The sequence below is a fragment of the Leguminivora glycinivorella genome, unplaced genomic scaffold (assembly GCF_023078275.1).
Source record: "Leguminivora glycinivorella isolate SPB_JAAS2020 unplaced genomic scaffold, LegGlyc_1.1 Scaffold12, whole genome shotgun sequence".
Lineage (NCBI taxonomy): Eukaryota > Metazoa > Arthropoda > Insecta > Lepidoptera > Tortricidae > Leguminivora > Leguminivora glycinivorella.
This window is the reverse complement of record NW_025952837.1, coordinates 520763-535461: the sequence shown is the minus strand read 5'-3', so window position 1 is coordinate 535461 and position 14699 is coordinate 520763. Positions and strand designations below refer to the sequence as shown.

Here is a 14699-nt window from a genome sequence, read left to right as displayed (position 1 = left end):
AAGAAAAGTAAGTCAATTTGATTGAAGAATGTTTTATACGTTTTTTTTAGTAACTAATCTGGCAATACATCACAGTGTCGGAAAGAGATAGAACATAGGAGTAAAGGTGAATGAACCTGGCTTCAACTCATTGGTCGGCACGCAAAATCCATGGTATATAATATTCTTGGCTAAAATCATTCCATAGAAAAAAAATACATTCCATTTATGTAAATTTTGCTAGACTCGATCAGATATTAGATGGCTACATTTTCCACTTCCATTTATTAAAGTAACTTTATTTAGGCAAAAAAACAGTAAATTGGAGAAAAAAGTAATTCAGGGACTTAAATATACATTTATTTACACGTATATCTCTTTTTTTAATATATTACAGTACAATTTTTGCGAAAAAGACGGTTTTTAAACACGTGTCTCAAACATGGCAGGCGGATGGTCCAATCAAATTGGGTCATATTTCAAGTTGTTTTGAAGTTGAAGGTGTTGAACCTTTACTGAATGCCGTCCTTGTTTAGTGACGAATGGTTCGTGCAAGTATGAGGAAGCTAGATATAGTTTTAGATGGTTTTATTTATATATTTAGGTATATCGTCGCACGGGGTCCGGGAGCCGGTCCCTGCCACTTAACAGCTTGTTTTTCCCAGAGTCCGGCTCCCGGCGCCTGCCACTTAACGGAATGTTTTATAAAATGACCGCGCCACTTCACCCCTATGCAACTTGTAGCTCTGCCACCTGAGGGGGTATATTTGCCGAAGAATGGTTTTCGGCAAAGATTTTTTTTTTACTACTTATATGACCTTACCTATGTTATTCCTATTTAGGTACGTCACCTTTTTGCCAGTTGACGTGAGTTGACGTTGCAATTACTGACTTAAAGTATAGAATTTGATCAAAAATAAGTTGCTAGAGTGTGGCTAATGAAATATTGCCCCAACTTTTGGCGGGAAATTCAAAAAATCTAGGGCTGGCCACACTTGGTATAGTAGGAGATATAGTTTTGATACTAGAAAATATTTTTGTTTTCTGTGCACACTTATATTGAAAATCAATAGAAATTGCTAATATATGTACAGAAATTTGACAAAATCTGTTAGCATTTGACGTATTAACCTAAAAGTTTTACGATGGTTATTGGCATTTAAATATTAATAATTACAAGCAGTAATGGGGAATGCACTATCGACATTTTTGCCGCTCATGTATAGACATGTTTCACCAAGATAGTTTTATATATATTTTATATTTTTATTGCCATATAAGCAGTGGTGGCCGAGTGGATATGACGCCCGACTTTCAATCCGGAGGTCGCGGGTTCAAATCCTGGCTCGTACCAATGAGTTTTTGGGAACTTACGTACGAAATATCATTTAATATGTACCACTAGCTTTACGGTGAAGGAAAACATCGTGAAATTCAAAGATTTATGTGACTCCAACCCGCATTGGGCTAGCGTGGAGACTATATAGCCCGAACCGTCTCAGACATGAGAGGAGGCCTGTGCCCAGCAGTGGAACGTATATAGGCTAAATTATATTATTTATTTTATTTTTTATATTTTTATATCAAATTACTACTGACCAGTCACTTCACTGATTTCTTCTAAATATTGGTTTTTCGTAAGTCGTTACGTTCCAATATTTTTATTTTATTAATGCTTTCCAGAGCTTCGAGTTTCTCCTTGTCTTTACACTCTTTTCCTGTTTATGAGATTTAAGTTTTATTATATTCACATACTTAATCAAAGTTATAGGCAAATGTTAGAACTAGTACTTAAAGTATCAAAATAATAATAGAGCACCAACCTACTATATTGTTTACGACTTGTAAACATTGCGGTTTTTCATTATATGCCGCTTCACGTCGACTTCGCTCTTGGTTGTAATTATTTATTAGCTTAAACAGCAAATTGCGGACCTCGCTTGGTATCGTCATTGTTATAATATTTAAGATTTACCCTTAATAACCCGCGAACAATTTGAATAAGTGACATAAATTGACAGCAGACTTTTAGCCTTTTTTTTAAACCATAGACAATTGGTGATACCACAAGGAAATATCTGTCAACAATATTTGGCTAGCCAGACTCTATTTAGCAGAAGCCTATTTTCACATTGATTTTCACAAATAAAGTCGCTGTTTCCCGTAATAACACTATTTCAATGTTATTCCACTGGAAAAGAAACTGTGGGCCATGGTGTGATGAGTCTATATAGACAAGATCAGGACAAGTAAGCTTGTATTCTATTAAAAAAGCTACCTCAATTCTACTTGTCGGGAGAGCAGGTTAAACATAATAGGTGCTATTCGACGTTCCAACTCAGTATTAATAATTGGAATTTTTTCCTATTTTTTTATGGCGTAGGCAGCTAACGAGCAGACGAGCTGCCCGATGGGAAGCAGTCATCGCCGTCCATGGACATAAGCAATATCAAGGGTTGTTTCAAACTCTGGGGAATAAGTTTGGAACAAAGAGAATTAAACATTGCCTGAATTCATCTCCAAAGGTTATATCTGCTATAAGACTATTATTATGAATCTCTCGGTATGAACGTCAGTCAAGTAAACGATTGATTCATACCTGTGTTTGGCAGTAGCTACACGGCATATGTGGAGAGCTGTCAGAGCCCTCCTCTAACCGTTGTCTCCGCTGATGATACGCCAGGTCAGCGTTGTTGATATGTCAAGTCCTGTATAAAAAGGGTAACTATGACTTACAAGTCACTAAGATATCTCTTCACTATAACATCTAGTATTGTTTAAGAATTATTACAAGTTTAATCTCATGCTGTATTCTTTCTAATACAGGGTTTCAAACTCAACTCATATGTTCAGAGCAGATTATTGATATGAACATAATTCTATATTCTCCTTTTTACCCTCATCATATTCGTTCCTTTTACATTATATAAATATTATATTAAATAGGCATGTCAAGTATCTCAAGGATACTACTTCATAATATATCTTCATATTGGGATGAATAGTAACATTAGTAACTCATCACATCAGTGATTACTCTCATAAGGAGAAGAAGACGAGAGGGCGCTAGTAGTAGCCGAGTAAACATTGACTCCGTGAAGAATATTTAATTAAAAAAAGAAAGTGTTACTAATAATCGAACTAAGTGCTATTAAAGATAGTTACAATTATGTTTGTCGTGCACAAGTGGTATCCGCTCAAGATTCGGACTACGTAAGCGAATATCAATAAATAAAAATCTACCCATAATCTACTCATAATCATTCGCGTACGAGGCAAAAACTTAGTGAAAAGTGATCTTGTGGTACGGAATCATAGTGAAATCAACCATTTAGTGATAAAAACAATATCTCCAGTTATCAAACTCTGTGTAACATCAAACTATAAATAATATATTTTGAGATCAAAATTGCAACTCATCGATATACTGAGTATTGAGACCAGCGCCATCTGTTATCATAGTGACGAACCAACAACTAAGTAAGCGCATTAACCTCAAGTAGTCTCATCCTAGTTCTGAACAAAACCGCAAGATGGCGCTAATATGTGAAGGTTGTCGTGTGGAAATAGGAGAGAAGAGATACCTAACGTGCTCATCTTGTCGCTTGTGCTATGATCTGGACTGTGTCAGGGTCCCAGTTAAATTATTCGATAACGTCATGTCTCCTGAACGGAAACGAAATTGGAAATGTCCACAATGCCGATCGAAGGAGCCTAAGGGAAATAACGCAAATACTCCAGTGCGAATGAACTTACAGCAGAACGAGTTCTCTTCAACATACGCCGACGAACCTGCTATAGCAGATAACTCTAACGTTACTATAAGGAAAAGACCGGTCCCCCAAAATAAACCAGAATCTCTAAGCGACAGTGACTCTACTCTGTCCCCCCAGGGGCATACATTCCGGCAGGAATCTCTACAAGGTTCCAAATACTCATATACATTGACACCCTCCAGCGAAGATAAGCAACCTGATGACCAAATATCACTAACAAAATTTAGACTTATGATGGAGGAAAACAATAAACACCTCGTATCAATATTACAGACGTCTATACGAACACAAATGCAAATTGCCATATCTGATATAAAATCAAACTTTGAGTTGAACTTTAAAAAGATATCTACGGAACAGACAGAACTTAAACAAAATATAATCGACATAAATTGTAAAATTGAAACACTGAACCAAAAATGTTATGCGCTACAAACTGAAAATGAAACCCTACGAACCCAGATTCAGGAATTAAACAAAATTACAAGTAATGAGAAAACTATGAACTCATCTGAAAAGGTGTTAGTCTTACACGGCCTAGCAGAAAACTACTGGGAAAGCGAAAATGACATCATAGAAAAAATTTCCAACATTTGCTACGACCTCTTATACTTTAACGTAGCGGGATATATAGATACAATATAATTTATCGGCAAAAAAGGAAGAACTAGACCAGTCAAAATTGAATTTATATGTAAAAGGGTAAAAAAATATATATTGGAAAACAGTGAAACCTTCAAAGAAGCGGGCCTTAGCGTAACTGAATTCCTCAGCCCTGCGGACCTGAAGAAAAAGCAGGAACTACGACGAATCCTACAAAAAGCAAGAAGAGAAGGCTGTCACGCAACAATTAGAAATGACCGTTTATTTATAAATGGAAAACCGTACATTGAAGAAACCGGAAGCACCCACGTCATGAAGCAACCCGCCGAGGACACCGTAACCTGCTCACAAGTGCACAAAATGAACGACCGACAAAAAGTACCCGAGCTACAGTCGCTACAGACAATACCTACTCACTCATCGGCTCCGCTGGCATCGACGTCAAGTACGACAACTCAACCTCCAAATGAAGACGCTACAAGAAAAACATTTTTTCGAGCCTAACTTCGGCATTTTGTACCAAAATATGCAAAGCGTATGGAATAAAATTCATATATTAGAGGCATTTACAGAAGATTATCCACAAACCCACGTCATATGTGTTTCTGAGTCATGGTTAAATAAAATAAAAAAAGACTTAGTAAACATTACTAACTATAACATATGCTCGTTCTTTTGCCGCGAACATCATGAAGGCGGCGGTGTATTCATAATGTTAAAGCGTGGTATTGAATATTTTGAGAGGCCTGATATTACATCATTATCTTTAGAAATGATTTTCGAGGTGTGTGCAGTTGAATTGCCAAAACACAATCTGCTAATAATTAATATTTACTGGCCAAATTGTAAACGGGAAACAGAAACTTTCTTTACTCGCCTAAATCAATTATTAAGTATAATTGCATGTAAAGACAAGAAAAAACGTGTAATAATTGGAGGTGACCTAAATATAAATTTTCTTTCAGATAGTAGTGAAAAACATAGAATATGTAACTTGATGCTATCGCATAATTTCCACCAAAGAGTTCAGGATCCCACAAGGGTAACGCATTCAAGCTCTACTTGTATAGATTTATTGTTTACAAATTTTAAAACTACGGGCTGGAAAGTGAATGTAAACGAATTAGGCTTCTCAGACCACAAGGGTGTCTTGATAAGTACACCAACAGTTTCATTAAGTACACAACCTTGGGTTATACGGAAAAGATTATTTAATGATAAAAATATAAGTAATTTTAAAAACGAACTTCAACAAATTAAATGGGATACAATTATTAATATAAATAAAACCGTAAATGATAATTATAATTCATTCGAAAACACTTTGAAAGATCTCCTTGATAAATGCATTCCAAAAATTGTCATAACATTAAAACCAAAAAAATCTTATCTAACACCGGGATTAAAAATATCTTGCCGTAACAAAAGGCTACTAAAAAAACTAGTACAACAGTCAGAAAATACTATATTAAGAAATTACTATAAATTATATTGCAAAATACTGAAAAAAGCAATACATAAATCAAAAAAACTGCACAACAAGAGCCAGTTCTATAACTCCCAAAATAAAACTAAAACTATGTGGCACATAATAAATAATGAGACAAATAAAAACACATCACAAAATCAAATAAACTTTAAAATCAAAACACCTGACCAAAACTCAATTAACGATCCCCAAAAAATAGCCAACATATTTAATGGTTTTTTCTCCTCCATTGGAAACGATTGCTCTACCCCAGTAAACAGGCAACCTCTAATAAACTCAATAAACAACTCATTCTTCCTCCGGCCTGCTCAACCTGAAGAAGTATTCAAAATTCTAAAAAATCTCAAAAATAAATCGACCTTCGGCATAGATGAGATCCCCCCAGTTCTATTAAAATCATGCGCAGAATCTTTATGCAGCCCCTACACTTTTCTATTAAATCAATCCTTTTCTCAAGGTATTTTTCCCGATGCGTTAAAAATCTCATTAATAAAACCCATCCACAAAAAGGGAGATACCTCAGAGATAAACAACTACCGACCAATCTCTCTATTACCCACGTCGTCGAAAATTTTTGAAACCGCTATGGTAAAGCGCCTTTACGCCTTTTGTGAAAAATTCAAAATCTTTAGTGAAAACCAAAATGGCTTTAGGAAAAATCATTCGACGACCTTAGCAATCTATAAATATGCCTTAGAGATATTTAATATTATAAATGATAAACAATACGCTGTGGGTCTCTTACTCGACATGAGTAAGGCTTACGATAGAGTCCGTTATGAAATCCTTTTAGATAAATTATATAACATAGGTGTTAGAGGTATTGCGCTGGACTGGTTTAAGTCTTATTTGAGTAATCGTTCCCAGTATGTAGAAATAGAGTATAGGGACTTCGATAGAGCAACAATACAACACATCAGATCTGATAAAGTCCCCGTTAGAGGGTCTATCCCTCAAGGCAGCGTCTTAGGTTGTATTCTATTTATCATCTACATAAATGATCTTCCTAAGATACTGGACCAACATAGCACGCTTTTCGCAGATGATATGTCTATAATGTTCTCATGTGCTACTACTATAGAAGTTGAGAATAAATTACAGTCAACCTTAGATAAAATTACAAATTGGCTACATTCCCATAACCTAGAGCTCAATATAAATAAAACAAAAATCATCGAATTTAAACCTCATCAAAAATCATCACTGGCAATAGACTTTCAATATAAAAATTCTAAATTAGATACAGTGAGCTCTGCCACCCTATTAGGAATAGAATTAGACTCTAATATGAGCTGGAAAGAACATATTATAAAATTGTCAAAAAAATTATCATCCTTTATATTCGCTCTTCAGCATCTAAAGCGAGTCTCGGATCTACAGACATCCCTTGCAGCATATTACGCATATGCATATTCACGTATATCGTATGGCCTGGTTCTTTGGGGAAATAGCTGCGATATTGAAAAAGTATTCATTCTGCAAAAAAAATGCATCAGAACTCTAGTAAACATAGATCAGATGGAATCATGTAAACCTTATTTTATTAAACTTGAAATATTGACCGTTGCGTGTATGTATATATTCGAATCATGTAAATTCGTTAGGAAACACCTAGATTTGTACTCATACCAAGATACAACCCAAATTAAAAGAAATAACCGTAATGTTAACCAACTAAAATTGCCTTTTTCTAAACTAAAACTTGTCACAAGTAGCCCACATTTTATGACTATAAAAATCTACAATCACCTTCCGAACTCTATTAAAGAACTGCAAAACATTAATCAATTTAAAAAACATCTGAAACAGTTTTTAGTTAACGAGTGTTTCTATAATATGAACGAATATTTTAGTCAGTAAGTGAAAATACAATAGTGCTTTATTTTTTGTAAGGAAATAATGTAATAGTATTAGTAAGACCAAATGATAATTATTGAATGTATGTTAATGTAACGAAATGTGTAAAATAATGTATATAATCATATTTTAATCTAAGTAATTACCTACTTGTAGCCCTCTATATTGCTGTGCCCTTACAGGGTGTCACATGTATACCTATATGTTCCACTCCACCCAATGCCTGTAATGTGATATGCAATAAATAATTCTAATTCTAATTCTAATTCATAAACATGACTTTAGTTAACATATTAAACTCATAGGGAAATAAGGTAATTCTTTCATCAAGTATATAACCATATTCAACTTTGATAAATCATACATTTCTTAGTCATAATATACAATTTTAAAACTATACATATACACAGCGTCACAACGCTCCACACCAGTGGCTAACGTTTGACAAATAATTGTTGGACCCAAAATGTGTATGAAGGTTCGTCAACCTTCCAGAAAAGCGCTAATCTGTACACATGCCCGACAGCCCTTACAGGGTTCACCATCTTGGGGGGTCCTCCCAGAGGATGCGCGAACCCCTGGCCGACAGGCGTCAGCGACCGGATCCTCACAAAACCACCGGCACTTACCAAGGCTGGGGGCATACGTCCATCCCCAGCCAACTTGTAATTTTCTCATATTAAATCAACAGCATAATTACCAAGGCTGGACCACGCCCCCAGCCTCTGGTTGCGGTCATACCAGCATCAGAGTTACCCGATGCCTGGTCCCAAACTCATTGGGGCCGCGCTGACTTAAAAACGCCATGATTGCCTTTTATACGCATTCAACATACGCCATTTTGTGTTGCAATCACGCTAAGTAAATTATCTTTCATAAACATGTAATAAACTCCATTCCACACTCAATTCAATATGTGATCAACAAAGAAACACCATCATCATAAACTTCGTAATAATGCATGGCAATAATATTTAATAATGAAAGGTTAATTTTTAGGTTAGATGAACGAGAAAAGTTTGGGAGAATAACTCCTCTTTTAACACAGAGATATAAAACACCACTTAGCTTTCCCTGATGACTCAGCCTTCGATGAGCACTGACTCAAATATTATTTACATAATTAAATTCAACACGCCATAAAGTGACTTAAGTGACAAACAGATTCTTACCGCGTTTCAAACGGAAGTAGATCCGTTTAGTTGGTAGTGTTGCCAGGTAACTCGCGAACGTCGCGACACACCCGGCGAAGGAAGTTCAATGAAGAGAAGTTAGTGTGAGCAACAGGTGGCGAGACCATTGTTTGATCTTCTCCATCGCTTGGACCGCTGCTGCTCTCTTTTGTCTCTCGTCACCAGGTATCTCCGACACCATGCCATCTTCTGTATTCTGTACTTCCTTATTGATGTCACCTTGTGCTTGTGCTGGTAATAACTCAGACATTTCTTCCGAGGTATCCATGATTTCTATTTCCTTAGAACCTTCTACTTCTAAACCCATATCCACATTATCCCGTATCTGACCATTTAATATATTATTATTCACTATTTCTTCCGTCGATCTATCTTCTCTTTGTTTCATATTTTCTCTATGAACAGGTATATTTACATCTACATATATCGAGATCCATCGCTTCTTCGTCCTTGGAACATTGACCAATTAATATATCCTTTGCTGGATCCACTGACACCGTGGAATCTTCTGCCTCTAAAGGATACAAATGTGCGAGAGATCTTATAAAGATAGTGTTGCCTACTTTTACCTTAGCCACTCTACACTGCCCATCTATTCCTTTTATTAATTCTGATATTCGACCTACTTTCCAAGTACCTCTATTCTTTTGATCTCCCTTTATTTGAACTATGTCCCCAACCCGTGGCGCATCTTTAGCTTGAACTCTCGCTTGTTTAGGAGATTGCTTATATCGCTCTCTCAAGCTCAATAAGTATTGATTGACGAACATGTCTTTATATTCCTTTAATATCATCTCTCCTCTTTTCCAACCCTCTATTAATATCTGTTTGGTGGAAGTACTAGATGATGAAATGTTATCAGTAATATTGTCAATATTGATACATTTTCCGGGAGACAAAAAATCTGCAGGCTTTAAGACATGTTCTAAATCATTTCCCACATACGTCAAAGGCCTAGTGTTAACAATAGCTGTGACTTCTCTTATTACTGTTATCAATTGATTATCTCCTAGTAGGTGTTTCTCGAGAGTTCGTTTAAGACAATGCTTTACCACAGCCACCAGTCTTTCGTAAACGCCTCCGTGCCAGGGGTGCAAGCTGAGGTATAAATTTCCATTGTATGGGTAAGTTTCCTTCCTTTATCACTTCTGAAAGTAATTTGAACTGAAGAGCATTATCTGATATGATTAACGAAGGCGTACCTCTATCCGCTATAAATCTTCGAAAAGCAAGAGCGCATTCTTCAGTGGACATATCTTTCACTACCTCTAGGTGTATCGCTCGAACCACTAAACAGGTGAGTAAACAGATCCATCTCTTTTCTTTATTATTTCCCATTTTTACAAACATTGGTCCAAAATAGTCCACTCCAACATAGGTAAAGGGTGTTTCATAATTTATTCTCTCTGGAGGTAACGCAGGAGTCTTTGGTAAGGTGTATGGTCCACCTCCGTATTTAACACATTGTGGACATTTATTAATAATTTTTTGAACTTGAGCTCTACCTTGCGGAATCCAAAATTTTTGTCTTATTTTGCTTAATGTGTGTGGAACTCCCACATGGTAATTTTCTTCATGTGTCTGTTTTATTATTCTATTAGTAAATTCACAATTCTTAGGTAAGAGGATTGGGTGTTTCGTTTCATATGATAAGTCTGTATGGGACAATCTTCCTTCAGATCTGATCACCCCGTCCACATCAGTAAATAATCTTAAGTTATGACCCAAGTGAGTTTTCTTCCCATTGTACTCTTCTGGAAAATGTTGTTTTTGAAGTCTTATTATTTCTTGAATTTCTGATTCTATTCTATTATCTGCTCCTGAAGACTTTATTTGTGACTGGTCGTTATCTGAAATCTCTTTATGTATATTATTTTTACTTATAGTAACTTGCTCTTGTTCATCAATTATATTATCTGGGCCTCTCTCTGCGTTACTCGAGAGACCCTCCCGCGCTAAAAAAGAACTGTCATTGATCTGTTTACTTGGCCATTTGGTTGGACTTTGTAGTAGGAACTCCGGACCGTTTAGCCAAAAATGTAACTCTTCCTTATCTTTTAATGGTCTTGTTGCCATATCAGCCGGATTTAATTCAGAGGGTATATATCGCAAGTCCAAGTCTTTATTCTTTTTTATTTCTTCTATTCTCCTCGCAACAAATGGTGCTAGTAATTTATTTGACTGCCACCAGTGGATAACTATCTGACTATCGCACCATAATGTTTGTTTAGTCACTTTAATTGGGAGGTATCTTATTACATATTGTATCAGTCTGTTTCCTATTATGGCACCTAACAATTCTAAACGGGCTATTTTTAAGTTGTCTTGATCTTTTATGGGAGTCAATCTTGTTTTTCCTATGATAAATTTCAAGTTATTCTTTTGCAATATATATACCACCGCAGAATATGCTTTGACTGATGCATCCGTGAAACAATGTATTTGACACGTTTCTTCATTAGATATGTTTCTCGGTACACATATTTCTTTTATTACTTCTAAATCCTTTAATATATTTGTCCAGTCTGTAATAATTTCTTTTGATAAGGGAGAGTCCCATTTAACATTTTTTATCCATAAGGATTGTAAGAGCAATTTAGCTGGCAAAACGACAGGCGCTGCCAACCCACACGGATCATAAATAGAAGCTATGGCTTTCAGTATTCCTCTTTTGGTAAAAGTATTGTTTGCTGGTTTTGTTCTTAATTTAAGTGTATCTTCACACAAGTTCCAGTCCAATCCCAATGTTTTTACTGTTCCTTTGTTGTTTATTTCTGGTATGGCCTTTCCTAATTCTTTACAGTTTGAATTCCATTCCCGTATATTCATGGAGATTTGCTTAAATGTCGTTTTACAATCATTATATAGTTGAGTGGCTTCTTTGATGTTGTTTACTCCCGTTAACAAATTATCTACATATATGTCGTTGGCTAGATTCTTGATCTGTTCGGATGTGGATCTGGATAGATGGTGTTTTATTGTAGCGTTGAGCAAATAAGGCGAAGAAATGATACCAAATGGTACTCGTGTGAACCTATATGCAATTAAATTATCCATAGAAACCGGTTTGTTGATGTCCTTCAACCATAAAAATCTAGTCACGTCCCTGTCGTTTTCATTTAGTCCAATTTGTAAGAAAGCCTTTTCTACGTCAGCTGTTAAAGCTATTTGGTGACATCTGAACTTGATCAAGAGTCCAGTGAGATCTTCTAGCATTATAGGACCTCGATATAAACACTCATTCAGGCTTTTACTTTCTTTTCCCTTCGCAGACGCGTCATATACAATTCTCATAGCCTTTTCACTAGATGAAATCCCATGGTGAGCCAAGAAATGCACTGGATGGTCTACCTGTCTGTCATTTGGAACGACCTCTATAATCTCTTTGTCCAATTGGTCTTGTAAGGTTCGTTCGTAAAGGAGTAGTGCGTCTCTTTCTAGCCTTTTCACTAGACTCACTAGGCGACCATAGGCTAAACCGAAATTTGTAGGTAACTTTGGAGGGTATTCGTTCCATGGCCAACTAACTACATAACGGTTGTCCATAATGGTGGTGGTTTCGTTGAATTTCTTAATAGCTTCTTCATCTCTGTCGGTATTAGGAGCATCTGTGATACCAATGGATTCGAGTTCCCATAAAACCTTTACATTTCCTACATCTAGAGGAGGGTCAGGATTTGTTAATTTATTCTCACAAGAAGTCTGAAAGTAGGTCAAAACCGTCAGGTCATTTTCAGTTACATGATCAGGTTTCCCTGATAAGATCCAGCCGAACTCTGACTCGACCAGATATAAATTTTCTTGAAGTTCAATTTTCTTAGTATTCATAAAAGAATAATAATAATCGTTCCCTATAAGTATGTCAATACGGTCTGATAACGAATTGTCGTCTGCTAGAATGAGATTTTTATCATAATCGTTCACATATCTAAGTAGTTCTTCCTTGGGACATGATACCCCTTGAGTGATGACTGGTACTACATTAGCATATAATAATTTTAATTTATCTTCTTTGGTCTTCAAACAAATTCTAACAAGATTACTTTTAATTTCTTTTGGTTGTTCAGTTCCAAATGTGAAAACAAATAGGTGATTTTCTTCCTCTGTGCTCAAATTTAATTCCTTTTCTATCCTTTGTGTCACGTAACTTCTTTGGGAACCACTGTCCATCAATAAGCGACATTTCTTAACAATTCCATTTCTTCCTATGGCTGATATTACAGCTGTTTGTAAAACAGTGGTTCCTTCTCCATGTACATGTAGGGTGTTGACAGGTTTTATTTTACTGTCTGAAGGTAGTAACTTTGGGCACAAGGCTCTGTTATGTGTTCCTACGGCATTGCAGTGAGCGCATTTAATCTGTCGACGACAATCCATAGCTTTATGTCCTATCCTAAGACAGATAAAGCAAGTATTTGTTAATTTTCTTTTACGATTTACTAATGTCTTATAAGTAGGACAGCGATCATTAAAGTGGCCTCCTCCACAGAATATACAAGATAATTTCTTCATTTTCTGTTCAGGTTGATAGTCTATATTTTCCTGTTTGGTATCATAGGGTCTCTTACGGTTTACAAAGGTATTAGTAAAGGTGGTCATGCTAACTTTAGGTTTTAAGAACCTTCTATTAGTATGAGAGAATTTATTCTTCTTGACTGTCTTTACTTTTCTCTCATCTCTGGTATGTAGAACTTCGGTGCTAAATGGCACTTCCTCCGTTGTGTTGAATTCCCTATGACCCTTTGCTTCTTCTCTCGCGTTAATAATAATGTCCAGCTGTGTTCTGAGCTCCTGTATGGATTCAGATTTGCTCTTAAGTTTTACCTCGTATATTACATCCTCTGGAAACTTTTCAGTAATGATAAACCTTAAATGGTGATGATCAATATTCTCCCCCAGCGAATGCAAAACTCTAAGATGTCTTTCAATTTCGTCTAAAGTCCTACGGCATTCTTCGAACTTAGTTGCCCTTTTTATCTTATATAAGGTGGCATAATGCCTATCTATTATCTGTTCGGGTTTTCCATACCTATTCCTAAGTACATCAACGGCAATTTGATAACTGAGGTTGGTTGTCTCCAGACCATCTATTAAATTTTTAGGTTCCCCTTCTAAAGAGGCTTTTAAATAGAGTAGTTTATCAACATCACATAGATCCCGCTGACCAATGCTGGACTGAAACTGGTCCCAGAAGGGGTACCAGTCAAGTACTGTTCCTTTAAATTTATGGAGAGTTAGTTCAGGTAATTTGCTTCGCTTATTGAAATGTTGTCCATTCTGTTGTTCGTTAGGTGTCTGTTTGTTAAACTGTTGAATGAGGGTATTTAATTCTGCTAATGCTTCTTCCCCTTCAAGCTGTGAGGTAGTTAACTTGGAAATATCATCTGCACTTGGTTCTTTAACTAATTTGAAATACTGATAAAGGTCAGTATTGAACCGGTTTATTACGGTATGTAATTTAGCTGAAGTGATGGCACTCTGTTCCGACTTGGTTTTGTCCCATGGTATTTGCGTGCATAGTAACTTGGCGTCAATGGTCAGTTTCTCTATATTGTTAACAAACGTGGATAATCGGGTAAGTAGAATTTCGTCCATATTGCTATAAAATGGTAGATTCCAATAAGAAATACTTTGATGGCGTTAATTATGTAGTTATTTTTCAGAGTACTGATTATTCTTGGATATCTCCTATCCTAAGAAATGATAAAGAAAATGAACATGTAATTAAATTGTAAATGATGAATCATATCAGTATTTTGATTTTATATGACGTCAACCAGAGCGATTCATGATAATAACGTA

The 14699-nt window shown here is 36.0% G+C and overlaps 2 protein-coding genes across 2 annotated transcripts; one reads left to right on the top strand and one right to left on the bottom strand.

Annotated features, from left to right (window-relative positions):
• The first annotated feature begins 4480 nt into the window (after positions 1-4480).
• On the top strand, positions 4481-5384 carry LOC125242197. Its single transcript, XM_048150914.1, has 2 exons — positions 4481-5142; positions 5324-5384. The coding sequence occupies exons 1-2, from the start codon at positions 4825-4827 to the stop codon at positions 5354-5356; spliced, it is 351 nt and encodes a 116-aa protein (XP_048006871.1). The 5' UTR covers positions 4481-4824; the 3' UTR covers positions 5357-5384.
• A 4561-nt stretch (positions 5385-9945) lies between these two features.
• LOC125242188 lies at positions 9946-14492 on the bottom strand. Its single transcript, XM_048150905.1, has 2 exons — positions 11524-14492; positions 9946-10045 (listed from the first exon to the last, which is right to left on the bottom strand). The coding sequence occupies exons 1-2, from the start codon at positions 14490-14492 to the stop codon at positions 9946-9948; spliced, it is 3069 nt and encodes a 1022-aa protein (XP_048006862.1).
• Positions 14493-14699: the final 207 nt, after the last annotated feature.

What these genes read in the sequence shown, in the direction of transcription:
- LOC125242188 (XM_048150905.1), bottom strand. Translation starts at nt 14,492, where the DNA reads ATGGACGAAATTCTACTTACCCGATTATCCACGTTTGTTAACAATATA. An exon ending in TCTATTTATGATCCGTGTGG is followed by an intron (nt 10,046 to 11,523) that starts GTTGGCAGCGCC and finishes AATTACTTTCAG; the next exon opens with AAGTGATAAAGGAAGGAAAC.
- LOC125242197 (XM_048150914.1), top strand. Translation starts at nt 4,825, where the DNA reads ATGAAGACGCTACAAGAAAAACATTTTTTCGAGCCTAACTTCGGCATT. An exon ending in CTTTAGAAATGATTTTCGAG is followed by an intron (nt 5,143 to 5,323) that starts GTGTGTGCAGTT and finishes ATTTTCTTTCAG; the next exon opens with ATAGTAGTGAAAAACATAGA.